This window comes from Ruditapes philippinarum, unplaced genomic scaffold, assembly GCF_026571515.1.
Source record: "Ruditapes philippinarum isolate M1 unplaced genomic scaffold, ASM2657151v2 ctg1018_1_1_1_1, whole genome shotgun sequence".
NCBI lineage: Eukaryota > Metazoa > Mollusca > Bivalvia > Venerida > Veneridae > Ruditapes > Ruditapes philippinarum.
Genome location: NW_026857866.1, coordinates 112,237 through 140,145, shown reverse-complemented (window position 1 = coordinate 140,145; position 27,909 = coordinate 112,237). Strand labels below are relative to the sequence as shown.

General features: G+C 33.4%; 1 protein-coding gene across 1 annotated transcript; it reads right to left on the bottom strand.

Annotated features, from left to right (window-relative positions):
- Nucleotides 1-159: 159 nt before the first annotated feature.
- On the bottom strand, nucleotides 160-22,915 carry LOC132751292 (NACHT and WD repeat domain-containing protein 2-like). The gene is made up of 9 exons (XM_060741454.1): nucleotides 22,399-22,915; nucleotides 16,330-16,418; nucleotides 14,496-14,612; nucleotides 12,662-12,865; nucleotides 9,598-9,742; nucleotides 8,049-8,335; nucleotides 6,767-6,938; nucleotides 5,202-5,317; nucleotides 160-4,928 (listed from the first exon to the last, which is right to left on the bottom strand). The coding sequence occupies exons 1-9, from the start codon at nucleotides 22,643-22,645 to the stop codon at nucleotides 1,143-1,145; spliced, it is 5,163 nt and encodes a 1,720-aa protein (XP_060597437.1). The 5' UTR covers nucleotides 22,646-22,915; the 3' UTR covers nucleotides 160-1,142.
- Nucleotides 22,916-27,909: the final 4,994 nt, after the last annotated feature.

The window sequence follows — 27,909 nt, the reverse complement described above, 5'->3', positions numbered from 1 at the left end:
GCTTTCTTTTATTTATGTCGGTACATCTTACACATTTTATAACTACGAAAGGCAGTATCTTCCATAAATTAGCCTGTATTCACCTATAACCAGAGTCTATATCTGGGTAAACATTCTATGTGAATAAAAGAAATTTAAGATAATGCTATAGCCCTTTTTAGAGATGTTTTATTATTATGCATCAATAAAGAGTTTGAAATTCAACGCAACATTCTATGTGAATAAAAGAAATTTAAGATAATGCTATAGCCCTTTTTAGAGATGTTTTATTATTATGCATCAATAAAGAGTTTGAAATTCAACGCAACAATACTTCAAAACGTCCGTCTGATGTGTCTCAGAAGCAATAAATATTAAAACGTAAAACATTATACAATGAACGTAATGTAATAAAAAGCAATCCTGTGTACCTCTTGCCTCTACCAAGAAAACGCTCCACCTGCCTTTAATCACTTAACCTTTGTAAAAACATATTTACTCTACAACACATTTTTTTTCAAGCACAAGCACAGTTCACATAGAATCTACATTTTAACATTTTATCAAGACTATAATTATACGCCATTACCTTCACGTACGTAGAGCCCGTTGACAGGAATTGTAGTGAGTTAGATTACCGTTATTTTTAAGCTGAACGACATTGTTATGTAAATATTTTACAACTTATACTAGAAAGTACATGATAATTAACAAATGAAATTAACCATTCATTTTAAGGAATACCTGTACTTTGTTTTGCGATACTGAAATTCTATCCGAACCTTAAAGCTAACAAAAGATGACAATCACAAATATATCAAAAACGTTAAATATGATATAGAAATATACATACCAGCTTAAAGTATATCTTATCATCACAAACATAAATCGAACAATATTACGTTCAGATTTCCTGCATGCCGTTTCTATTATTTCATAATTTTGTTCACTTTTCATTAATTTTTATAAAGATAGCAAATCTGACAATTATATCTACTGTAGTTTTTGTTGTCAAGAATCACGAATCATCTAAGAAGATTTACTTTGGGAAAAATTACTTCATACTTAATTGTATAATATTCTCAGCATATTGTCACTATCGGAGTCTAAATTTCAAACATATCTGAAAAGCTACATAACCGTCCATTGTATGTATGTAACTTTCAAGATTGAATGCATGCACCCGACCCCTGTGCACCTCGTGCCTTTGCTACAAATCGCGCCACCTGAAAAGCTGTACCAATACTATTTTTCGGTGTCGTTGAATCACATTTTTTGTCACCACTCACTTGACCAATACCTATCTGATGCCTTTGTCTACTTGGTATAGCCTTTAGAAACGATATATTCTCTTCATAAAACGGATCTGCAAGCGCAAGCACTGTCATACTTCCGTCTACACATCCGATAATTACGGACATTCCACCTGGACTACAAGTTAAAACTTTCACTTCTGCTTGCGCCTTGTATTTTGCAACCATTTTTCCATCACTTAGTCTGAACACACGTAGTGTCCTATGACCGGAATGATAGTAAACTACATGACGGTCATTTTTACTGAACATAACATCAACGCTAAACACACCCTCCGCAACTTTTTTAATCAAAGTTTTCACAGTTTTGCCATGCTTTAACTCGAGGTATTCTAAACCCCCTCTGCTAGGTGCATAAAGTCCGTTTTTTCCAGTTTTTGTGACTTGACCGTTCCATCGCGTAACTGACCGAACTAATGTTTTCTTTTTCAAATCTAAAATATTGCCCTTGTCTTCATCAATTAATGCAACCTGATTTGGGTCATGTGGCATCGGGATAAGTTTTATCAATGGCTTATAGGTAGCGTATTTCAACTGAAAGTTGTAGAAATGAGTTCCCGTTTTTGCGTGGTAAACTCCAATAACGTCTCCACTTTTATCAACTGCTGGAAGAGCAAGAAATGACCCGTCGCATGTGATTATTCCGTTTTTGAACACCCTAAGACCATACTCGAACTTGTATATTTGATCCCCCTCTGGCAAAGAATAGCATACAACAGATCCTTTAGTATCTCCAAGTTTTCCAATTGCAATGATACGCGTATCAAATTCGTTTCTTATAAGTTTTTGTGTATCTATTTGAGGAAGAGTTTTTACTTTTACTGCAGCATCTTTTGACACGTCCCACATGACAATATTTGCTGTTTCTGATGCACACACATAATTTCCATCGCCAGTGATAACAGCCTCAGTTATAACTGAGGTTGACGCAGTAGTTCCAAATGTCTTTAATAATTTTCCATTTTCTAGGTTCCATACACCAACACAGTTTCTACTGGTAGTTACACATATTGGAACCTCCGATGCTATATCTATTGTCTCTATCGGCTTTTCGAGTCTGTCAATTGAATGAACATCCTCTAAAATGTTATCAAAGTTCCAGACTTTAATAGTTTTGTCAATGGATGAGGATATTATTTTATTGCAACCATGGGTTACCGCTGTGAGAGCGATTATCCTGCCAAAATGAGCATCTAGTACTTTCACCATATTGCCTTGTTTCACATCCCAGACATAAAGATTTTTCCTGACAGCAGCTACAACAAAATGGTTATTTCTTGTTAGAGTCACTAATCCATTTAGAGTGTTCTTTGTAAGATTATTTCGTGTTCCGTGCGGTAATTTCAAAGGAACCATTACGTCTGTTTTCAAATTCCAGAGTTTGTACCCAAGAGCTATAGTTGCAACAAGGAACTTTTCATCTTCCGACAAATTTAAGGCAAGCACCATGTCAAAATTATCCCCTAAAGTTTTGTCGTACCTCCAAACAGCACCATCTCGTTTATAAACTGCCACAAAATTGTCACTTTTCTCTGTACACGTGTACATTATTTGTTTGTCTTTTGATATAGATATGGCACTGTGGAACTCAAATGGTTCGATAGAATTATCACTCATTTCCAATGTCATGTCATTGTCATTTGGTCCACCACTTTTTACCACAATGTAAAGCCTTCCATCGGGACCAAAGTCTGACGATATAATTGGCATGCTCATTTCTATGGTATGCCTTGAAAGGAACCTACCGCTTATAGTATACAAAAACCACTCATGTTCAGTCCATATCACTAAATGAGTATTATTCATTGTGGTACCCAACACTGTAGACTCCTTTTGCACTTTCAATGGGGGCATTATCTTGACATGCTCACCAGTCAGAATATTGCACACTATCACTTGATTATTGTTTGTAAACCCTGCAGCAAACTTATCATTTTCTGACACGACAAGACTTTGCATAATCCCTTCAATTCCCGGTGCTATTGTTCGGAAAACCTCTCCAGTTGAGAGATCAAATATTATGAATGTGTTTGAAACGGAGATAAGATATTTTGCGTTTGAAGTGACAACGATTCCAAACGGAGCTGATAAATGTCCTTCAAGAGAGAACTGCAACGGCCCACCAGGGGTGTGCAGGCAATGGTGAACTGGTACTAACGCACAACGGGTCAATCCGTCTGTATCACACTGTTGGATCAGACTTCGGATGTTTTCATTGATCGTGAAGTAAGGCAGAAGTCTACCGATTATCTGTGGACCGAGATTATCAGGACAATGACCGAGTATGGAGCTAGACAGCCTAATAACGTCGGCAATAAGTTTAACATCTTTCTGATAAACATGGTCAAGAAGATCTTCGAAATCAGATAAAACAGACTGAAGAGGCATAGAATTCAGTTTTGCATGCAACCAGTTGTAGTTGAAAATGACTTGGCAGTACAATTCTTCATATCTATGTGATCGTACTAAATGATATGGAAGTTCATTCAGTTTGCGAAGATTATGTCTCAGCTGGTTGCCGCTTTCGTCAGCGAAAAGGAGGGGCTGACTTGGTACCTTTCGATCCTTCTTACAACCTTTCTGTTCTAGGTGGAACATCTTTCTTTGACTTTCTGTGTATTCAAACGGCTTTGGTTTTCCTCCTCCCCACATTCCAAGGAAATATTCTGCAATGTTAGAGTGAATTTCACTGGCATAATTCAAATTTTTGAAGTATCTCTGTTTTGCAGCCTCAATAAACTGGCGATGGTACCAATTTACGACATTCGCCCCATCAGCTTCACGCTCGCTTAAGTATGAAGGTAGATCACTACGAATTCTGGTCCAAAGAAGGGGAGGTATTCTTCTCACAGGTGGAAGATGATATTGGTAGACGTCATTAAGAACCTTCTCATCCAATGATAGAAGATCTTCAAGCTCTGCCTCAGACAGTCCGCTCTTTGCCGCAGTTATGTATCCAAGTGCGTGTGACACAAGTGTTTTCCCGTGCTGAATCTCAATGCGTTCAAACAGTTTGTAAATACTGTCATGGATATTTAATGCAAGTGAAATATTTTGAAGCGCGGTGTAAGATTTCCAGCGACACACTTCATCAAACACGAGTTTAACATAGAGAGGTAAGTTGCACTTTGTGAATGCCTCGTTCACAAGTCCCCTCTGTTCCTCCGTAAGAGTACGGTTAGCGTTCTTCAGCCAAAATTTTAATATCGTAGCGCTGAGATTCTCTCCAAGGGGAAGTACTTCTATATAATTTTCAGGTATCTCAGTCATATTGCGCAGTGTATCCAGAATTCCATAATAGTTCGGTAATGTTGAAACAATTAGGCGAACGTTAGGCGGTAAAGTTGTAGGTAACCATGCCAATTGATGAGCCCCGTGAGCCCCAGATAACTGATCAAGAGAATCCAAAATTAAAACAAGTGGTTTCTCTTTAGACGCATATGTCAACAGTTTCTTAAAGTGTTGGACTAGTGGCGATAGTTCATCCGGTATGTATTCGTCAGGTATTTCATACAACCATGTAAGTTGCTGACACAGACTTTTTAGCAATGGGATGATGCTTGAACTGTTCGGTGTTGTACCGAGAAACCGAAGAACAAGAAACGGTGATGAATTCTTGCTAAACCATGACCGGGCCTGAAATAAAAGTAGTTATGTTAATTATTTCCAAAAAGAGGTTCATATAACACATATATCACTATGAAAATGGTCAACAGTCAATACCTAAAAGTAAACGGGCATTTACTTGTATTCGAAATTATTTCTAAAAATGATTGTTACTGGCATAAATGTTTTGAAGAGTAAAAATTACTTTGCCGTTTTTCAGTAATAATTATACTAATTTAACCATGGTTAGATAGATTCAAGCAATTGTGGAAATATTGATGAAAAACAAAACATAAGAGCTACCTGGCTTGAACCTTTTGCCATAAGTGAGGTTTTACCACAGCCGCTGTCGCCAAACAAAATAAGGGGCTTGTCAGATTTCCCTAATTTCCCTAACACATATTGTTGTATCATCGTAACTGGAAAATAATAATAAATAAAAGTTAATTGAAACCACCATTTGATTTTACCCCAATTGTTACATTTTTTATTTTGGACACATTAATAAATAACATAAGCTGTTCGAGGAGCAGCGCGCTCTTCTTTTCTCATTGCTGGATAGAAGGATAAAAGCAAAGAAGAATATTATTGTGACAAGTAGCAGTCATCAAGGTGCATTCGCAAATACAGTTTAAATGTAACAGGGTTGTAAGTATTGTAGTGAATGTCCATAAAAGAAACAATATAAACAGAAAAGGAAACCCACCGACGATATCGCCGCCTAGAGGGTCATCAGAACAACTCCGCCTTTTATTTAAAAAAAAGTGTGAAAAAACAGTTAAAGAAGATGGTTAGAACATACGTTTAACACACCTGTCTACTCTACACAGCACAATTAATGTTTCGTCAAAACTGGGTTGTATAATTAAAATTACATGTTTAATGGGCATAGTTCTTGGTTTGGCTTATTTACTTATGTGCACATAAGTACAAATCTTTAAATAATCTTTGACAGTATTGAAATTAATTGAAAAAACATCACAAAATCGTTTTCAATGAATAAGTAATGGGATCAAGGAAAATTCTCTAAATTGATGCAGATATTTGGAAATTTAACCTATGAGTTAAATGTCAATAAACATTTTATCTATTCGATTTTAAATCCATTCAATCTCAGTATATCTTATTAACTATTTATTAATTAACAAACATAAATTTATATGCTGCCTCTGATACACATACAAAAAAATCATGTCATGTATGGGGTCTAGTATTTTTCTTGTTATTAAACTGAAACAAATTTCTTATTCAAGGTCACTGTGACGTTAACGTTTTACCCATAAGTGCCAAAGCAATAAAGCTCTTCTACTCAGTGACAGTGATCATTCATTGAATTTGATGGATATGGTTTGAATGGTTCTCAAGTCAAGATCACTGTGACCTTTATTGACTGGCATAAAAAAGGCGTATTTTACTAAGTGAGGGTGACATCCTATTACTTAAATTTTTCTCTAGTTAATAAGTCCACGTGGTTTACAAATTCAATGTCACCGTGACCTTACCTTCACGTATCGGGACCCAAAAACAATAGGGCCATCATTCTGGCTCAGCGGAAATTGATGTCATTGTGACCTTTCTATTTGATAATGATAATCCTCCCATGAAAGTTTAAAATTAGAAAGAATGGTTTTTTAGATATTAAACGGGAACGGTTTTTACATTCAAGGATTCTGACAAAAAAGACCGACCAAAAATTTCAAACAATATACCCCATTTTCTTCGTTAGATTCATATAAAAACGTTTTCAGTAAGTTCTGTTACTCATTGCCAATCTCTTACTACCTTAATTTAAACATATTCTCTATCACTTATGATAAAGTGAAGAACTGTTTGAGAAACTATTTGCTGATTTCATATTTAACATTTACCCATGTCTTCTCTTCCCTGAAAAACTTTGCAAGAGTTGTAGCAAGCCTTCAGATGCTGTAGTACCTCTACATACACCGAATTCGTCGACAATTTTTCGTTCTTTGTCATAGCATCATCAACAAGCCGGAGCACGTTAGAATAGAAATGTTGGCAGAATGTCTCTATATACTCCTGTAACAGACTAGAATATTATTGAATATATCCACATTGAGATATTATCAAGTCTCTGTCACTAGTAAATATGCCCATAGGACACTTCGTCTTATGCCCCTTTAAAATTTGCTGTGACAGTTGCATATTTACATACCTACGCAATTTTCATCAAGGTCTAATGATATATTGATATGTTATACATAATATAATAGTATTTTAACTTATGACTGAATAGCTTTGACCTTTTAACCCAGAGTCAATGATGACCGGTTATAAGCCACCACGGCTTATTTCTTCTTAAATTGTTGGGTCATTCCAAACAATGTATACTCCTAATTTTTAAGTAGGGGCCATAAACACAATACAATTTTTAAGTGGGGGTCATTAACACAGTACCATTTTTGAAATATTTTGTTCAAACCTTCTCCCTGCCGCCTTTCTTTCGGTATAATGAATGTGCTTTCATGTTCTCATTATTGGTATCAGGAAATTCGAAGGGTTAAGGTGAAGCAACAAACAGTTGAGAGTGTGGTCAGACTGCACTAATTTATAGGGTGACATGATCTTTACAGATGATACATGTATATGCCTTTATTTATTGCAACAAACGTTCAAATTACTAACACATCTGTGAGCTCCATTAATTTAATAACGAAACTGATATAAGTGCATGTATATTGCTAATCAATATCAAAGTACTTCATTTGTGAAATTCAATCACATCACTTTGTTTAGCAAAAATAACAATCGGATCAAAAGTATGATTTGTATATAGTGGACAACATTTGGACGCTTGTGAGGAGAAAGAATTGAAGTGACCGATGAAAATTCTACTTAAATTCAGTTCTCCCCAGTAAATTTTTACAGAAAATAAAGTAGTTTGCAGACATCTCTAGCCGAAATGTTTTTTACTGTACAAAACTTTAATTTAAAACCGAAGTGTGTACATTCTACGTTTAGTATAGTTAATAAGCGTTGATAGGAAGTGCAGTGCAGAACATAATTGAGTTTTTTTTAACACGGTACAATTAAATTTTAACAAAAAACTTCAATATTGTAACGTCAGTATACATTTCTAGGAAGAAGCACACATTTCAGATTTTTAATTTAATTTTTAAAATATATTACCTTGTGTATTTTTATATCTATGCCTTCTTTTCCTCCCCATTCCACCTTGAATCTGACAATATTTGAATCTGGCATTTTGGCAGGAAGTTTATCATCACGTAATGTTTTTAACATTTTCTGTGCGTCACCATCGACATTCCTGTCAGAAATGTCGACAAACTTGATAAATTTCTCAGCAAATCGCAGCAAGGTGATATTGATGTTTTCTATTTCCCTCACATATGCCAAACAATGGTCCTTCACATTTTTTGCTTTAAGAATTCCTCGCGTAATTTCTCTTTCCGTAACTGTGAAAATATAAATTTTTGTTTCAGTCTTGTTATCATGATATTACAATAATATACATTGTATGTTGATAAACTGGCTGCCTTTTAAATTTTGCTTTTACGGTCACCTATGATCACTTGTAGTTTAAGAAAGTCAAACCTCGGGTAAAGTCCACCAGATAATGCTTGAAACTATCTAAGCGCTCATAGAAGAGGATTGAAAAAGTTATTACTTTATACAAACATGTAAAAAGAAAACTCTGACCCTGGAGCAGGGCAAATTTTATTATATTACATACTAGGAAAACCCATGAAGCCGCGGAACCAATTTTGACCTAAAAACTTTGAACAAACTTGGTAACGATAAAGTAGACAATATTTTCGTGTCAAATATCTAAGCTCGAGTATTTGTGGGTTCAGAGGAGCAGGTTTTTTTTTTTAGCAATTTTACAATATACATTCAAAAAACCATGACCCCCCAGGCGGGGCCAATTGTGACGCCAGGGCTTTAATTTGAAAATATTAATAGCGACCATATAGACACTGTCTCTCGCCAAATATTTAAGCTCCTGTCCCCAGATCATAATTTGGTCAAACTTGATATGGGTCTATTACAAATGTTTATTGAAAAATATCTAAGATCTAGCATTGTTAGAAAAATAAAAAACCCAATCTTATATACTGTATACATATAACGAAAACGTATGGCTCCTTGATTTGGGATATGAATGGCTGTAACTTGAACAAACTTGGTAGCGTTACATTAACACATATTTCATGTAAGGTATGTAAGATCTTGCCATTGTAGTTTTAGATGTAAAGATTATTTATGGTTTGATATATCCATATAAAGATCATGCCGGCAACTGTATCTACTCATGCTACAAGGGCAGATCAAGATAGGCCTGCACATCCGTGCCGTCTGATCATGGTCTGCAATGTTCGCTATTCATTTAGTTCTTATTTTGATTTAGATGACTGTTATATGCGCAGGAGTTCTGTAAAGGAATCGCAACTTCATGCAATTATAAATTGCTGAAAAGGGTATTTTGGTAACGGTAAACAAACAAAGGGTGGTAAGGTCATCTCGCCAACCTACAAGGGTATAAACACAACCCAACTAAATCAAAGAGCCTGCTCACTAATTTAAAATCAAACCAGTGGTTGTGACGAGTTCTTGTTACTCTGGTGAAATCGTCATTAATTCTTAGCTATTGCAATTAACTTACTATAAAATTGCAGGTAACTTATGCTGAAAATATTTGAATGAAGTTTTACTTTACCAGACATAAAATAGTTATGCATTTGTTCCCGGTCAAATTTCTTCGCAATAAACAGTACTTGTGCAGCCTTTCTCAAAATTCTCTGTAATCTACCCAGTATGTCCCACCATGTCTTCCGATCCGTTTCCATTAGGCGCTTCTTTCGCTGTAAAAATATAAAAGAACGTTTATTTATAACAATAGTTTTTTTAGGTCGCATCATAAGATGTCGCAAAAATGAAATAGAGTGGATTTTTTGCCAAGGATACAGCTACATTGAGATGACAGAGTGTTAGCAGTATCTGTAATCATCAAACAAGAAAGCACAAGGGTTGTGTTTCATAGAAAGTACTAAGTCTGAAACAAAGACAATTTTTCTTTTCAAGAAAATCTCATAACTTATGACTCCTATATGATGACTCATTCAATTTATAAATGTTTTCAATTTCTGAAGATGAACATTTACGCTGTGAATAAAATGCATGTTATTGTATTTCGTAAATGTTCTCAGGCGAAAAAAATTCTTTGACTACGGATAAAAATGTTTCTTTGAAACGGTCTTAAATAGCTATAAAATTGGTCTAAGGATATACGTAGGACTTCTAATAAAACGCAGCCCTATTAATGGTACACTGATTTGATTCAGAAATTTTACATTCTCCACTGATTGCCTAAAAATACATTAACTACTTTTGTTTAATGCTAAACTCGTTCTGTAGTAGGAAGACATGTTTTTGTTTTGTTTTTGTTTTACAGTAGTAGGAAGAAAGTTCTCAGCAAAGTCGTTGTGAAATAGTACAAAAACAAAGATGTTGTATTCTGTAACGGTTGAATATATTGATATTGGCACTCGGTTTGATTGTTGGTAGATCGAATGTTGTTCTTATTATGTTTTAGCCTTCTTTTTCATGTCACTGTTAAAAACATATCTCTTTGATGTAGCAAAATGTACATGATTTTTTTTTAAATTACAATAAAGAGAAAAGAGAACAGTCGTTTATAGGAAAAAGTTAACAATGGCTTTGACTTGATCATAAATAATCAATATGATTCGCTCTCGACAAACTAGAAATATGTCTATAGGAGACGGATGCCCTAACATTCTAGTTTTGTCAATAACTTGAGCATGTAAACATGGCATTCGATTATATTGGCAGTTTAACATAACGATAGACCAAACATGATTTGTTTTGAAGCCGAAGAGGTACTTCGTTTATTGTCCCCGTCATAGGTACTATTTCACCTTACAATTTATTGTACTATTATGAAAAACATAAGGGCATAATACATTTATATCATACATAATTTTATAATATATATACAATATACGTTTACGTTGTCTTGGGTTTCAGAGTATTTCATTTCCACAAAAACTGGATATAATATAATCAGACTGTCATATATAAGTACTTACCTTAAAAATATACTATCTATTTGCTATCATTCAAACTAATGAGTACATACATTTTTTAATTTTAGTATATCTAACTATTGTAGATGCTAGCTTTAAACTGCAGACGAGGCCTTGTATTGATGGTAATATCTCCCTCCTCTTGCACAAGAAAATATATCTTTTTAATTCTAGACAAAAATTGACATTGGTCACCTTTTTGATTACCTAAAATAAATGTCTTACAATTAACACTCCAATCAACATTATGACTTTTTAAAAGTTGTTGCACATCTGAAATAAAAGTTTTATAACAAAACAATTCCATACTAAATGAAGCAATGTCTATTTTTTCTTTGAAAAACGTGCATTTGTCAGATGGTGTCAATTTCATTTTAACATTAAATAGTTAGTTTCTAGAATTCTACGGGTAATTTTAGTTTGAAGCCATTGGAGGTTACTATCATTAGTTTCAGTGTGAACCTATTTACATAGACATTTCCACTCAGTATCATCAATGTTAAAGTAAGCATTCCATTTGATTTGCATGTAGGTATTTGACAATTGATATTTGCTCAAGCAGGGGCATAACTCTGCTAAACTCCAAAGGCATTGTGAAAAATTACAATGCGCATAAGCTTACACGATTATAGATGACAGAGCATTTATACTTCAGGAGTTACATGCAATACTACTATTACACTGTTATGTCGTTCTTATCAGGGGACATAACGATGCAGATCCCTGAAAAGTTTTAAATACCAAGGCACATCTATAAGTTCACATGCTGACTAGTATTTTTAAATATTTTGTTTCATTTCTCTAGCGGTAATACTTTTGTAGTCAGACGGACAAGAGCTGTCAGTAGGACAGCGCGATGGAGTATTCTCATCACTTTATAGGAAAACGAGATCCTGGACAATAAAAGAATTAATAAAAAAGATGATTTTATTAAAAATGTATTAAAAAATATACAAAAAAGTTATGAGTCTTCTATATTGACCAAAGAATTTGTCTTAGTTCACAAAGGGAAATATTTCACTATAAATAAAGCCAATAGTTATGGGCTTTGAAAGTGATAATGATTTCGGAGACGTATTTTACATTTCAAGTGAATACCTTTTGCATGTAAACCTTATCTATCCTAGAATGTTCACCAAGTTAATAATTGGACATAATGCTGCCAGAATATATGTCAGAGCTTTGGGCGTATGAAGGTGACCTCCAGTTATGTTCAGAAAGATAAGCATTAAGATTCAAGTGAATACCTTCGGTAGTTTTGACATAGATGTTGCATGCAACATTTAAACCAAAAAAATTCTAAATTCACAAGGGGTAATAATTTAGACAAAATCCATGTCTTAGTTAAACTAGTGTACAAAGTTTTATATTGCATCTATTTTGCATGCATACATTGATACGTCACATTGATATCTAGAAAACAAAAGCACCGCAGTTAAAAAAGGGCATCACTCCAAAATGTTGCATTCAGAATTATACCCCTTGTCTAACAACTGCACTTGACATGATAAGAAAGTATTGACAACTTTTAAAATGCTTGAATAATGGGCTACATAAAAGTGTTTGTACGACGACGACGACGACGCCTCAGCAATCAAATATAATAGCTCGACATTTTCTTCGAAACAGACAAGCTAAAAATAGAATGTTATATTTGGTGGAATTAGAGAGTACCTTATTGTTAAAGTTGGTAAGAATAGAGCTGATTGGTTGCAGAATGTACACCGCTGGTATTGTGTTATAGTCGCGTCGGTACCATACGTCTATTAACTCAAGCTCATCGGCTTCATTCTGGATACAGTCCCGCAGCATGTTAAATTCGTCAGCATCTATGTGGGTAGGAATAGGTCGATAGCCGTATTTCTGACCAAGGAACACCTATATTCATAAAATACACAATCAAAAATACATTGATATTCTATGCAAATGGAAAATGGACTGCATGAAAACATGAAATGTATTCCTTAACCTGAGGAAATATTTCGAATTTTTGCACTCTTTTATCAGAATTGGGTATATTACATTAACAATTTTGACGTACAATACAAAGACAAGTTCCATGCATACATGTAACCAACAGCGATATATATCGCTGTGATGCCAATAAATAATTGAATGAATTAAATGATGAAATTCAATGTAAAAAATACATCAAATGGAGAAAAACACTGGATATTCGCATTATATTGCGGTTTTACACAGATTAAGTAACATAAAACACACTTTGATCAGTAGAGGGGTGTTATTAAGTACCTTGTATGAAAGGGGTGTCCCCCAAGGAAATCCATGAATACTTCATGGATATACATTTACTTGGGATAGAGTCCCCTTCCTAAAGCACTGTGAAAAGATGGGCTGCTGAATTTAAGAGGGGCAGGGAGAGCATTGGAGATGATAAGCGGTCTAGGCGCCCAAAAGAGGCTACAAACGATGAAACTGCCGAAGCTGTGCACGATCTGGTCATGTGCAACAGAAGGCGAGACCTGCGAAGCCTTGCTAGGGAAGTGGTTATAAGCTTTGGTTCAGTTCAGGCAATTCTGACTGATGTCTATGGCATGTCAAACGTTTCCGCTACATTGGTCCCCAGACAGTTGACTGACGACCAGAAACGGATCAGGCTTGACATTTCAAGATATCTTTTGTCTATCTACTGATTTTATCTACCAGATCGTAACTCAGGATGAAACACGGGTCCATCACTTCGATCCAGAATCCAAAAAACAGAGCATGCAGTGGAAGCACCCTGGCTAACACCCTCCGAAGAAATTCAAGAGGGTGCCATCAGCAGGGAAGATGATTGCTTCAATTGTTTGGGATAGTCAGGGTATAATAAGGTCGTACCATAAACGGTACGTACTTTGCAGATGAATTGAGAAGTCTGCGTCAAGAAATCGCGCGTTAAAGGAGAGGCAAACTGATTCAATGCGTTCTACTCCTGCACGACAATTCGCAAGCACACACATCCCAAGTTGCAACTGACTGCGACTTCGAAATTCTCCCCCATCCCCCATATTCTCCGGACTTGGCCCCCTCTGACTTCTACCTGTTTTCGAAACTGAAAACCGAGCCTCGTGGTAGACGTTTTGGAAACAATGAAGGTTTCATGGATGCGGTTAATGAGTTCTTTGAGGTCAAAGTAGAGTGTTATATTTTGAAGGGTGAAACAAGTGCACAGGCGGGCAAAGTGCATTGATGTAGAGGGCGATTATATTGAAAAGTAAAACCATAAGTTGGCTTCCGGAAGTACATCGGGCCGAGAACTTTTTTTATTAATCCTCGTAAACGTTTTGTGTATCTTGAAAACAATAGCTTAAACAAATAGTCTTTTTATCTTTTTTAAGCTAGTTTGAAATTGGAAGTCATGTCAGAAGTTTTTTTAAAGATTTTTCTCACATACCAAAAAATCTCAGAAGATTACCGTTTCTGAGTTCTTTTCAGAATAACACGCGGGACCTTCATGTACATGGGATTTGATTTAGAATAAATTATAATATGTATCAATACTTACAATAAAATTTGGACCAATAGACAGTCGCTGACAATTATCAATTTCCTGCATACATAATGAAGTGGTCATGTGATCATCAGTAGCCTCGTCTCGAACACCCCATCTCATATCAACAACCTAAAACAAACTTACATATGTATACTCTCTTTTGGACCTCGTCTGGCAGATAAATAATAAAGCAGCATGCCTCCAGGCCCATGCAAATTTTCATGTATTTAAATATAAAATATGTGAAGTGAACACAGAAAACAATTAACACTTTACAAATGGCACTTACAATCAACGAAAATTACCAAATGACGTCACGTTTTATTATCATTTGGCGCGCTTTTTATTTAGTATTAGGTTAAAATGTCTTTTTAAACGTTTCCCTGCATATAATACAAAGAAATTTTGTTCAGTTTAGTGTAAGATCGGAATATATTTTACCTCGTGAACACCAAAAGTTGATATTTCACTCGTGGCTGCGCCACTCGTGAAATATACCTTTTGGTGCTCACTCGGTGAAATATATTCCGATCTTTCACTGAACTAAACAAATATTCTCTATCTTACCTGTTATCTCAATACTCATTTGCACGATTTATTTCTATAATAAACATAAGTAATTTAATATCTAATCAATACCGTTCCGTCATTAATAGCTAGTAATTAACCTAGTAATTTCATATTTCATTTCCTTTTTACAAACTGATTATTTAAGCGTTAACCAAGGCAAAAGAAAATGTTACAGGGCGAGTATGTGAAACGGCTTTGACTCAGCAATGTTAAACAAGCTGTTGAGCCTTGATTGTTAAAATGTTGCATATATTATGTTTTATAAACACAAACTTACAAAAGGATTAAAATATTGTAATGGTTATGTAATTGATAAATATTTACAATGTTTTAAATTGTTCTCAAATTGTTCAAAAACCATGTCCTTTGTTGTCAATTAGGATAAATAATCCTCATTTTGTTTGCTTTCATAGCTGCATTGAAATTTCAATTGATCATATTAGTTTATGGTATACAGAGTATATTTTATTTCGGTTGCGGTTGTGAATGAAGTATAAGCTCATATGCACACTTTCGAATCGTTCTTCAATTAAAATTAAGTTCGCGCAGAAAAAGAAAATGTTCCTGTATAAAGAAAACTCATACATTTAATTGTTCCTGTATTTATTAAGTTTTTCCTGCATATTAAAATAAAGTTCTTCCTGCATAAATAAAATTGTTCCTGCATAAATAAAGTATATGCAAATGAAAAATAATTTGTCCAATAAAGTTCCCTCAGAAATAAGGACCTAAGTGTTCTCTTGTTTCTTTGCATTTCAAGTCACAGCAACACTGTAATGGTCATACGATGACTTGCCTGGAAAGACCTTAGGTGCCCTTTCATGCATTATTTCAGGCACGATCGGGCACCTGAGTAGAACCACCAACCATCCGTAAACTTACTGGATAGCTTTCTCACATAAAACAATCCATCCCTAACAGGGCTAGAATCAACAGCGGTGTGAAGCAAGTGATTTGAAGTTGGCAATCTTAACCACTCAGCCCCTTCGCATTCTCTATAGTTATTGGTAGGACAAGCTGTCGTCTGCAGACTTTAAACGATCGCTATGCAAAGCAATAAATCCCTATTTCTCGAAAGAGGGTTGGGGCGGGGGTTAAGCGATGTGTTAAATTAGTACTTACGCCAAGATCTGAAAGCAATAAATGTTTGAGGAAATAAATTTAGTATAAAAACAGGTGTTATGTTTATCATAACGTAGTACTTATTTCACTTGGTCGTTTAAAACAAATCACAATTCGATTGTACTATTTATAGCCAAATATGTAAACAGCTTACCTGAAACTCGAGACCATATTTCTCTCGCAGACTGCTCTTCAACTTCGGATAAACATTTTCCATCAACGCATTTCTTTCCATTGTTGTGTCTGAAATAAAGATGATCAGATCGTGTTCGAAGGACATGTATATAGATGTACAATTATTAGTTGTTTAATGGCTGATTATGTGATACTAACGTGACTTAACCAATTGGGGTTCTTAAATTCTTGTTTGCGTTTGTTTATCCCTAAGTTTGATGATGGCAACTGAATGTGTCCTAAATGCGACCAGTGCAGATGGAAATCAACCGACACGTTCGTGTTCTGTGAGTATTCATTTTGGACATTTCCCTTGAATAATAAAAGGTAAATGTATGTACATAATGAAAGATAACAGGTAAATGCATCCTATGACAAGAATATTATGATTTCTACTAATCGTTTGAACATGATTCAAGAAATATTATTATCACATTGCAGTTAGTGAAAAACTGTCTTCTAGCTTGTATTTAAGGTTACGATTTTGAAACAAGAATATTTCAGAGCCATACTGATCTATGGCGCATGGTACCTCTCTTACACCCACACTTTTTCATTTTTGATAACTAGAACAGGACCGAATTAATTTAGGCTAATTTGACCATTTAACATCTAGAATAAAACAAATGTACCAATGTCCACTAACAAATAACGAATTTAAAGATAACATGATACATTTAAGGGAAAGTAATTTTTAAATTAACTTGATTATCATAATGAACGAGGGGATGTCTACCTTAATATCGGAAAAAGTAAACGGCAAGATGACTGTTTGTGAACATAACATAGAAAAATGCCATCATTGTCAAGAATTTACAAAATAAAAAAAATTAAAAAAAAAAAATAATAAGAAAAAGTTTATATGACCCTTAAATGATTATAATCTTATGATCTGAAGATCAATACTTGAAGGAGAATAATTTGAAAAAAAATCAGTAATGCAAAAAGATAATGCTTGATACAGTTTTTCGTTACGAAGGTTTGATACATTACATTTAGTACACAGAAAAAATCAATTTAATATGATATTTAAGTAACTAAGAACAGTTATCCTAGGACAACTATTGAAGTATAATTCATTCATTTGCCCTACATTGTTTTTGGTAAAATCTTTTCCTCGTTTGCCGTACTTTTTTGTCCTACCTTTTTAATGGGGTTACTTGTCAGTTATATTTGGAGATAAAGTGGAAATGCTGTCAAACTAGCAAGTATCCATTGATGAAAGGTGCGGTGGTGTAGATGGCAACACATTTCAACTGGTGAACATGAACAGGTAACAGGACTCAAGTAATCTTAACATGTTTGTTTGTTTTTCTGTTTTTATGCCGATTTAAACATATTTCGTCATTTTCTTGGTCATATAACAGCTGTCGATTCACCAAACTAGCTTCCCTGCATAACTAACCAGTTATTTCTTCGCAAATGACCGACTCCTTTTCCCAAATGTTCTCTGAATCGGCGATTTGTCATATTGCAAGTAACAGGATTTGTTGTACATAACTTTTACAAAACTTTTTTTTTCTGCGAATAAATCAAAAGGATGCTATAATATTTTCCGAATACACGAATCACAAATCAAATTGGTTAATAAACTCAAAATGAAAACTTCTTTTTTTTTACATAGCAAACTTGGGGAAACACACACATACAAATCTAACATTTGTGTTCATAAATTACAGAATGGAAGTTTAAAAAAAATTCAAAAAGCAAATTTTGATCAAAATTTATAAATAGTGAGTTTGAATATTTCAAAGCCCGTGATAATGATAAACTGAGAAAATCGATACAAGGTGGGAGAAAACTCAGTAATAAAATCCGGAACATCCGGCATCCGGGATCATACTAAACAAATATGGAAACGAATGAATTGCTTTAAATTTTTGTTTAGTTTTAGGTAATAAAAGTTATAAGTAGTTGATTATATAAGAATTTATGCGAGTAAAAAACGAATTTATTGTGATCTGGGATTTAAAGTCTCTCTGGCTGTGATTTACTATATTACATCACTAGATAAAAGGTTGTGGTTGTCGTCTTAACTGTCATACAAAGTTTAAATTTAATAAAATATTGAGTCATGTTCTTCTATCAGGGAAATGACAAAGGAGGAGAAAGAACTGTGCATCATGTCGTTATTGGCTGAGGGAAACGACGAGAAAACTAAACGCGGCAAAAAAAGCAGCGTTCAAGGAAGATATTTCGAGTGACAAAGGAACATTCATGTTGAGTTATGATATTACAAAAATATGCATTAGGGGCCATTGTTAAATATATCAGTCAACATGCCGTCACTGGCGCAGCATGGCAACGCAGGAAGAAAACCAAAGCACGCTATTACGTATGATGATGTCATGCGAGTTATTCATTTCATTTGAAATTACAACCTGCAGCCCCTCATTGGCTAGATAACATCCAACCAGTCTATCTGACGTCTGACACAACCAAAAATATATCCACCAATTTAACATACAGTCTTGTTCAGATCCCCCTGTGAGTTCACGTAATTCAAAGACATCTGGGACCGTTTTATCAACGTACTTGTAGCTCAAAGGATGTATGTGCCTATTGTGAGAAGCTGCGCAGACAGATATCAGGTACAGTGACCGAGGATGTGACACTAGCAACAAATTATTAATTAGTCTTATTTTTAAGCATAGTTTTATAACAGTAATTGATACGCAATACACTAAAGAATTAATAAGAATTAACTGTACCATATGTTACCTATTCAGGTGATATTATGATGTTTTTACCGTTAAAAAGATCGTTACTTTAAAAGGTTCAAATACGCTGTTTTTACCTTTATCTTAAAGTTACATTATGATCAATAATTTCGCTTTTGAGTTAAATTGACTATATATTTAAAAAGTTTGACTATTATTATGGTCATTGAACAATAATTGATTATGAAAAATGTTTGTTTGTTTGATTGGCTTTTACGTCACACAGGTCATATGGCCACGTTCCAGCTTTACTGGTAGATGAAAACCTCAGGTGCCCTTCCGTGCATTATTTCAGGCACGAACGGGTACCTTAGTAGAACCAACGACATTCTGTAAGCTAGCTGGATAGCTTCCTTACATAAAGGAATCCAAAGTCTCTGTCGGTATTCAAACCAACAGCCAGCGGTGAGGCGCAAGTGGTATGAAAAATGTCAAGGATAGAATAAAATAAATTACCTGAAATATAAACGGCTTGTCCCATTTTTTTATCAACGGAACATTAATGATATATTCCGTAGGATATCTATAGAATTTATTGTGATTCATGTGGGTTATTGATTATTCACATGGACTATTATCTTAATTATAAAATTGAAACATAATATGGAAAAACTTATTTTGACTTTGACCTTTTCACCCATAATTTATACTTGGATAGGCATAATGTCACTTTAATTTATGTTTTACAATGGATCTCTTTTTTTGTAATTTCATAGGAATGTGATCTATATAATGAGTGAATACTGGGTAGTATTGCCACACGTGACTCTGAAGAAAAGTCAGAACGTTAGTTTGCCAGATGGGTCCATTATGCTTTTTAACCCTGCGTAATATCCAGATGTTCTGGCAAGCTATACAAATGACGATGATTAAACCATAGGTCCAGATGGCAAAGGGACACACGGGCCTGACACTGTGCTGTCGATGGTAGACTGGACATTGCAGAATCACGTTAATCAGACTCCTTCTATGTCAATAAACTCGGTATTTTTATTTTTTATTTAATAGGAAACTATTTACAATGACATAAAGGACAAGCGTTAAACAATCGGAAATGCATCAGTACTAAGGGTATACTACTTTAATACCAGTACCAGTACTTGTCAACTTATGCGGTATCAGTACAAAACCAGTATTGTACCAGTAATTTTAGTTTGGAAGTAATTAAGTAGCAGTACTTTTACATTATCAATAAAATTTTGCATACAGACTGTCTAATTTAAAATTCCACAACATAGTTTTCTTAATATAAAAGATAAAAATAAATAGGATAATATATGTGATAAAAATTAACTCTTTCAATCTTTTATTTAAACCAAAGTAGTCCCTTATTAATACAGTACCAGTACCACATATTGAGACAGTAATTCAGTACCAGTACAAGAAACAGCAAATTTTGTGTGCGAGTAATTCAGTGACAGTACCAGTACAATACTTGCAAAATAAATATGCAGTACGTACTGAAGTACCAGTATCAGTATTGCATGTCTGTACACAATTAAAAATATCAGTCATTTAACTTGTTCTTACTTTTTTCTTCAAAATTAAAAGATTACTTTCAATATAGATCTTTAATTATAGCATAGTGAATAACTAACATGGAAATAATTGTACTCCGGGCAAAATAAGAACTGTTACAATATAGGTTATTTAATGTGGCGCTTCATGACAGGACAGAATGAAAAAAATTGAGTATCATATGCAAGTACAAGAAACCTTCATTACTTATATTCTTACTTATTTCTAGGTACTCGGCAATCTAAACTGATTTTGACAATCGTATCTTATTTTCCCATTGACAAAATATATATCATAAATACTGTAGTTTTGTTAAAAAGCACATATGTTGTTTCTTTTTTATCGTAGCAGATAAGGCTTTTACATATTTCAAAATAATTTTGATTTTCTTTTTAGGACATGCTCGGTGTTAAGTTGATGTGGGATTTGCACATCCAAGGATTAAATTCCGTAGGCATGATGTAGAAACACTTCAACAGCTGGCCAATGTTACAGAGAAATCGTCTACACTAACTTTAAACTCGGAGTTGCTATACCATAGAAAGAGAAAATATCTTATACATGAAAGTGTAAGGGTGTATTGTTTCTATTAATCGTTAACTAGTAACTTAAATTTTGCTTTGATTTACTTTACTTACATTTTTATTATATCATGAAGTAGAAAAATGTCAATACTGTATAATTAGAAGGTATTCATGGTCCTTACATGACATAAATTATATAATTCCTTCTATAATTAAATAAGATTTATGTGTTAGGGTGGTCTTATTTTTTATTCTTTTACAAACTGAAAGTAATAGTCTGTGAAAATTAGTCACGTGACCAAGTTTACGGTCATGCTCAGTAAGAGCTGTCCTTTTAACTTAGATATTTCTAAATGTGCACTGAATTATATTTAATTTTATTGATTTATAGAAGCATATTAGGAAATACGTTTGTGACAGTCATTACGGATATTATCGTTTTCTATTGATAGAAAAATCCAGCACATTCGGTTCCAGTCAGACCTACCAGATGCGGTGATGGCCAGAATAACACCTGAAAGCGAGAAACAGTTGATCCAAGTCTTGAAAGAACCAGGATTTCGGTTCAGTTCATGTGTCCGTCCAATATTTATTACGCCTGGAGAAAGTAATTCATTGATTGAAGTACACATATTGTAAAAACCATAAACATGGCCATATACAAACAGAATAATTACCCAATTTCATTTTATGTCAATATTTAATTGCAGGAGCGAGGTGATTTTCAATGACAATACAATTGTTCAACTGTAAACTTTAAATATTTATTTCATTGCCAATGTATAATACGATATATAACAAAATATCAATGAATGACATTTTAAAAAAATAATTATCTTTTAACGCGACAACATCAATACCATTTTTCTATCTTTAAGTTCATCATTTCAATTTTTGTTATAATATTTGTATAGGTACATGTAGTATGAACTATAACAAGGTCATTTTTGTGTCTAACGATGTAATCTAGTGAAATCTGTAGCAAACTCATATTAATTTTTTTTTCTGATATATAATTTATCAGTTATTCCTGATCACAAAGTGACTGATTAAGCATGTCGAATAAAATATTAAGCATTTCGGAAAAAAAAACATCCCCAAAGATTTAAGATGAAATAAAGTAAATAACGATATTAGAGTAAAAAAATCCAACAGAATAAATTTGTAAAGACGATTGGCATTTATCAGTGGCATCTTTAAGAGTGGCATTTGGCTAGCTTCTCAGCTGATCCACAATAAAAAAGATCAATTTAGTAAGAATATCACATGTATGAATGTTTGTTTTACCTGTAAAGGTTGAACTTGTGAAGATTCTGACAATCTTTGACCCCAGTGGTGGAAGGTCCTCCAACTCTCCAACTAAAACCCTTAATAATTTTTCCCTCTCTTCGTCCCGAAGTTCATCTTCTGTCTCAACTCCTTCCCCATCCTCCGAACCAACATCTCCGTTAACTCCATTTACACTTCCGTTATCTGTATTTTCTAATTTCTCATTCTTTTCCTTCGTTTTTGGTTGCTTTGTCTGCCTTCTCATTTTTTCAACTTTTTTTTCTTTCTTGTCAGTAGATTTTTCAGATTTATCACGGTTATCTTTCTTATCTGAAACTTTCTTCGGCTTGTCTGGTGACTCAGTCGTTTCCTCTGTCACACTTATCCATCTCCGTATACACTGTTCTGTCTGAACAGTAATGTTTGTGAAATCTCTTTTTAACTTACGTGTTCATATTAAATTAGTCATTATAGATATAAAGTGATCATATCTCCGCTCTTTCTTTAACTCTAAAATACACACATAATTATTGTAAAATATTCTCTTTTATGTCAGTTTTGTTTGGGCTAATACATTTTTAACGCTTATCTATATATTAGCTGCTTATCGTTATCTATAATTTTATTATTGATCAAATTTTCACAAATTTTGTTTGATTATCTTACGAATGACAGGCCTCAATCCTTCAGAAGATTTCATTAAACAAATAGAAAGATTATTATATCGGTTTTTATGGAAAAAAGGTCCAGATAAAATTAAAAGATCAGTTAAAGATAAAAATATAGAGGCAGGTGGTATTAAAATGGTAAATGTTAGAGCCTTTATGAACAATTTAAAGTAAAGTTGGATCAAACGTCTATTGAACGAAAATGGCGAAAGGGTTAACCTCTCTCGTTTGAATATATCCAAAATGGTAAAGCTTGGTCCTGTTTATGCATCAATTATATCTGAAAAAACTTTCAAACATTTTCTGGAAAGAAGTGTTGAAAACATGAACTAACTTTTGCAAAAGTGAACATTGAAAGTATCGAAGACATATTATATTCACCAGTATGGTTCAACACTAGATTCCGTAACACATATTTGTATTTTAACAATTGGATACATCATAATATAATATCTATTATTGATTTATACTACAATGACGGTAATATTTACAGTATTCAAAAATTGAAAGATATATATAAGATAAGAGGTACATTTTTAGATATTCAACAAGTCCTTGAGTCCATCCCTTTTTTATGGAGAGAAAATATTAGGAACAGTAGAGATGAAGTATTTTTATACAAGCAAAACATTTCATTAAATCCCTTTCTTAAATGTGTTATACATAACAGTAAGGGTTGCAGATTATTTTATGATATCCTTATTTAGTTATTCCTAACAAATGGGTAAATTATGTGGGGCCTATATCACAGAAGGAGTTTTTAAATTATTGTACAAGCTTAAATACTGTGAAAAGATTTTCAGTATAAGATTAATCAAAAACTTCTTGTGACAAATACATTTTTATATCGAATAGATATTTGAGATAATGATTTATGCTCATATTGTAACATTGATAGAGCAAAAATTGAACATTTATTCTATCAATGCCCGTACACCAATGCTTTTCATTTAGAACCGAAAGACTTGCTTAGAGATAAGTATTTTGTCGAATTTGATATTTCAGACATGAAAAGCATACTGTTCTCGTATTATGGAAACAATCTATTTTGAATTTTGTAACATTATTAGCAAAATACTATGTTAATAAAACAAAATTTAGAGAAAATTGTCAAAATTACTTAAATATAAATTTTTAATATGTAATATACTTAAAAGGATAATTAAAAAATCAAAAATATATAGCTTTGTTAAATGTAGATGTATTTTTTTTATATAAATTGTGGCAAAACCTTCTTGATGATGAGTAACCTTACATTTTATATCAGAATACCGCTTTCGAAATTATAGAAAAATATAAGATTTTTAAAATATAATCAGACAACCTAAATGAGAAACATACATACAGGCCTCTTATACGAACAATTTTGTTGTTGTTGTTGTTTTTTTTTTCAATCAATGTGAATTTATATTAATATATATCTTATATCATATATAAGTGATAAAACAATACTTCTGTGTACTTGATTATATTAATCATATCTATTAATCGTGTTTCATTATTATGTAGCATTTCATAATTTCATAGCCCATGAATTATTATAATTTACAATTTACATGTTTTGTTCTTGTTATATTGTAATTATATATATATTTGTTGGAAAACTTGTAAGGTGAAAAAGCCGTTGGATCCCCGACCCTACTTTACCTATGGCGGGGACAATAAACGAAGTTACCTGTTGGGCTTAAAAAAAACAACAACAAAAACTATCATTATGATAAAAGAAGCATTTTTTAAAATAAACAATTTAAAGAAAAAAAGACAGGCCTTAAAGTGTGCAAGAATGAAATAGGTGAAAAGATTTTTTTTGTAAACCTAATTCTGTTCATTATGTATTTACTGACTTATTTTTCGAGTTATTAAATATATCTTACGAATCTCTGCTTATACATGAAGGCCTTAATCGATAATTCAAACACTTATGTACATGGTTTGTAAAATAAATTCATTTTTCTCTAATCATAAACATATATTTTAAATATCAATATTTAATTGCAGGACTGAGGTGATTTTCAATGGCGATACAATTGTTCAACTGTAAACTTTAAATATTTCTTTCATTGCCAATATATTATACAATATATTAAAACATATCAATGAATGACATTTCAAAATGTAATATCTTCTAACGCGACAACATCAATTCTTTTTTTTTAATTTTAGATCGATTTTGATAAAAACATAGAATATGATCTGAACCATTCGAGTCCGGTTCTTGGAACAGAAGTACCGGTGTCGGAGTCCCGATCCCTGGTTTCAACATTTTGCTACATGTACTAGGGACAATTTCTACAATGTATTATTCTCACGTTAGTTTTTAATTAAATTAATTGACTACGAATAAAATTGAAGTTTGTCTATTTCTAAGTTTTAGTTTCAGTCTAAAATAATAATAAAAAATGTAATGAAATTGTCAAATAGTAAAAGACTTTTATTAAAACGTTCTCAAATGTTTTTTTTAAAATCATAATCGTTTAAGGTATTTTGTATTTAACAAGATTAAGGTATATGCAGAAATGAATTGAGTGTAAATGATACATCTTACTAACAAGGGCACCATTGTCGCAAAATACGCACGTCACAAAAACTTTTGTCAGAGATGTGGGCATTATAGATACAAATAGAAAATATGCTCTGGGCAATGTCCGGACAATATCTGGATATCTTATCATCTTTAGTGACCTTGACATGTTATATTGAAATCATTCTTTGCATGTAGAAAATTTGCTCCGGACAAGCGTTTTTCAATGACCTCTCAGTGTGACCTTGACCTTTGACCTAGTTACCTGGTTCATTTGCATGACACTGCTTCTCATAGTGGTGAATATTTCTATAGTTTCATTAGAATCCCTCCATATGTGTAGGTCAGAGTCCCAGTGCAAAAATGTGTTAACTGTGTAAAAATTGCACTCATAAGTATACTGAATTAATTAAGAATATAATAATGCATTTATTGTTGCAGTGTTTAAATATAAGCTTAATAAGACTGCATTTGACATGCATTTAGCTGGGAATAAAATTATACATTTATATATTTACAGTTATTTTTTGCCCCGCATTTAGAGGGGCGGGGGAGGGGACTGCGCGTTTCTCTTAAAAATGTAATCGTTCGCTATTCGTAATAAAAAAATTAACTCTTGAAGTAATAGATTTTTGTTCTAATTTTAATGGCATCTCTAGAATATTGAGCTTGGTGTTTAGACGTCATAATAGGGAGTCATGTGTTGTTGGAATGTCTGTGTACGACTTGGTCTAATCAAATAACTTTATTCAATATCATTCAAAATAAAAACGTAAGGTTTATCCAAATAAAAATACTCGAAAAACTTGGTTTATAAATAGCACTGAACGTTTTTTTATTCCTTTATAATTTAACTGTTATCAATATTCTGCTTCTGGATTACCAAACCTATGCCCCAGCTTACATCGTCTGGTATTTCTTTTTATACCAGTTATTCATTTCTTGGCTGCTCGCTTAAGTTAACTTCTGTATTTTTTTAATTTGCTTTCATATGCCATTCAATTCAATTTATCGTTTTCTTTTTCTTTATATTTAACAGATAGTCGTTTTTCATTGCAATACAATAATTAACTTCTAAATGACTTCTGCATATTTAAACGTAATCTTACACTATTGCTTTTCTTTATAATTTACATTAAAAACTATTCTGTCATATTCTGTATGTGTACATATCATATGTTTTTCAGAGGGAGGAAATTCTCTTTCGTTCTTGTCCTGTTTAGTTGTATTTAATAATTGTGTACATGCAAACTGTAACAAGAACCGGTTGAACCGGGTGATGCTCCCCGAGAAGGTTCTGGACACAGGAAAGTATAAAAAAAATGAACAAAGGGCAATAACTCCAAAATTAGACCAGGCTTTGTTTAGGTTCTTGAAGCGTTGCAGTTCTATCCAATTACATCTAGCTACCTACAAAGTTTCATGTTGATATCTCTAATAGTTTTAAAGTAATGTCCAGGACAAAAGTCAAAAAGTAAAAATAAACAAAGGGCAATTACTTCAAAATAAGGCAAGGCAGAGTAATGATTCTTAAGCACTGCACTTCCACCCAATGAGACCTATCTATCTACAAAGTTTCATGTTAATATCTCTTATAATTTTAGAGTAATGTCCCAGACAAAGTTCAAAGTGTCAAAATGAACAAAGGGCAATAACTCCAAAAGTAGGCAAGACATTTTTACAGTTCTTGTGCACTGCAAACTTACTCAATGAGATCTATCTACCTACAAAGTTTCATGTTGATATCTCTTATACATTAAGAAATATGTCCCGGACAAAGTTCAAAGTGTAAAAATAAACAAAGGGGGATAATTCAAAAATTAGGCAAGGCAGAGTTAAGGTTCTTGTTCACTGCACACCTACTCAATGAGATCTATCTACCTACAAAGTTTCATGTTGATACCTCTTATACTTTTAGAGTTATGTCCCGGACAAAGTTCAAAGTGTAAAATAAACAAAGGGGGATAATTCAAAAATTAGACAAGGCAGAGTTACGGGGTTCTTGTGCACTGCACACCTACTCAATGAGATCTATCTACCTACAAAGTTTCATGTTGATACATATTATTGTTTTAGAGTTATGTCCTGGATAAAGTTCAAAGTGTAAAATAAACAAAGGGGGATAATTCAAAAATTAGGCAAGGCAGAGTTACGGGGTTCTTGTGCACTGCACACCTACTCAATGAGATCTATCTACCTACAAAGTTTCATGTTGATACCTCTTATACTTTTAGAGTTATGTCCCGGACAAAGTTCAAAGTGTAAAATAAACAAAGGGGGATAATTAAAAAATTAGGCAAGGCAGAGTTACGGTTCTTGTGCACTGCACTTCTACTCAAT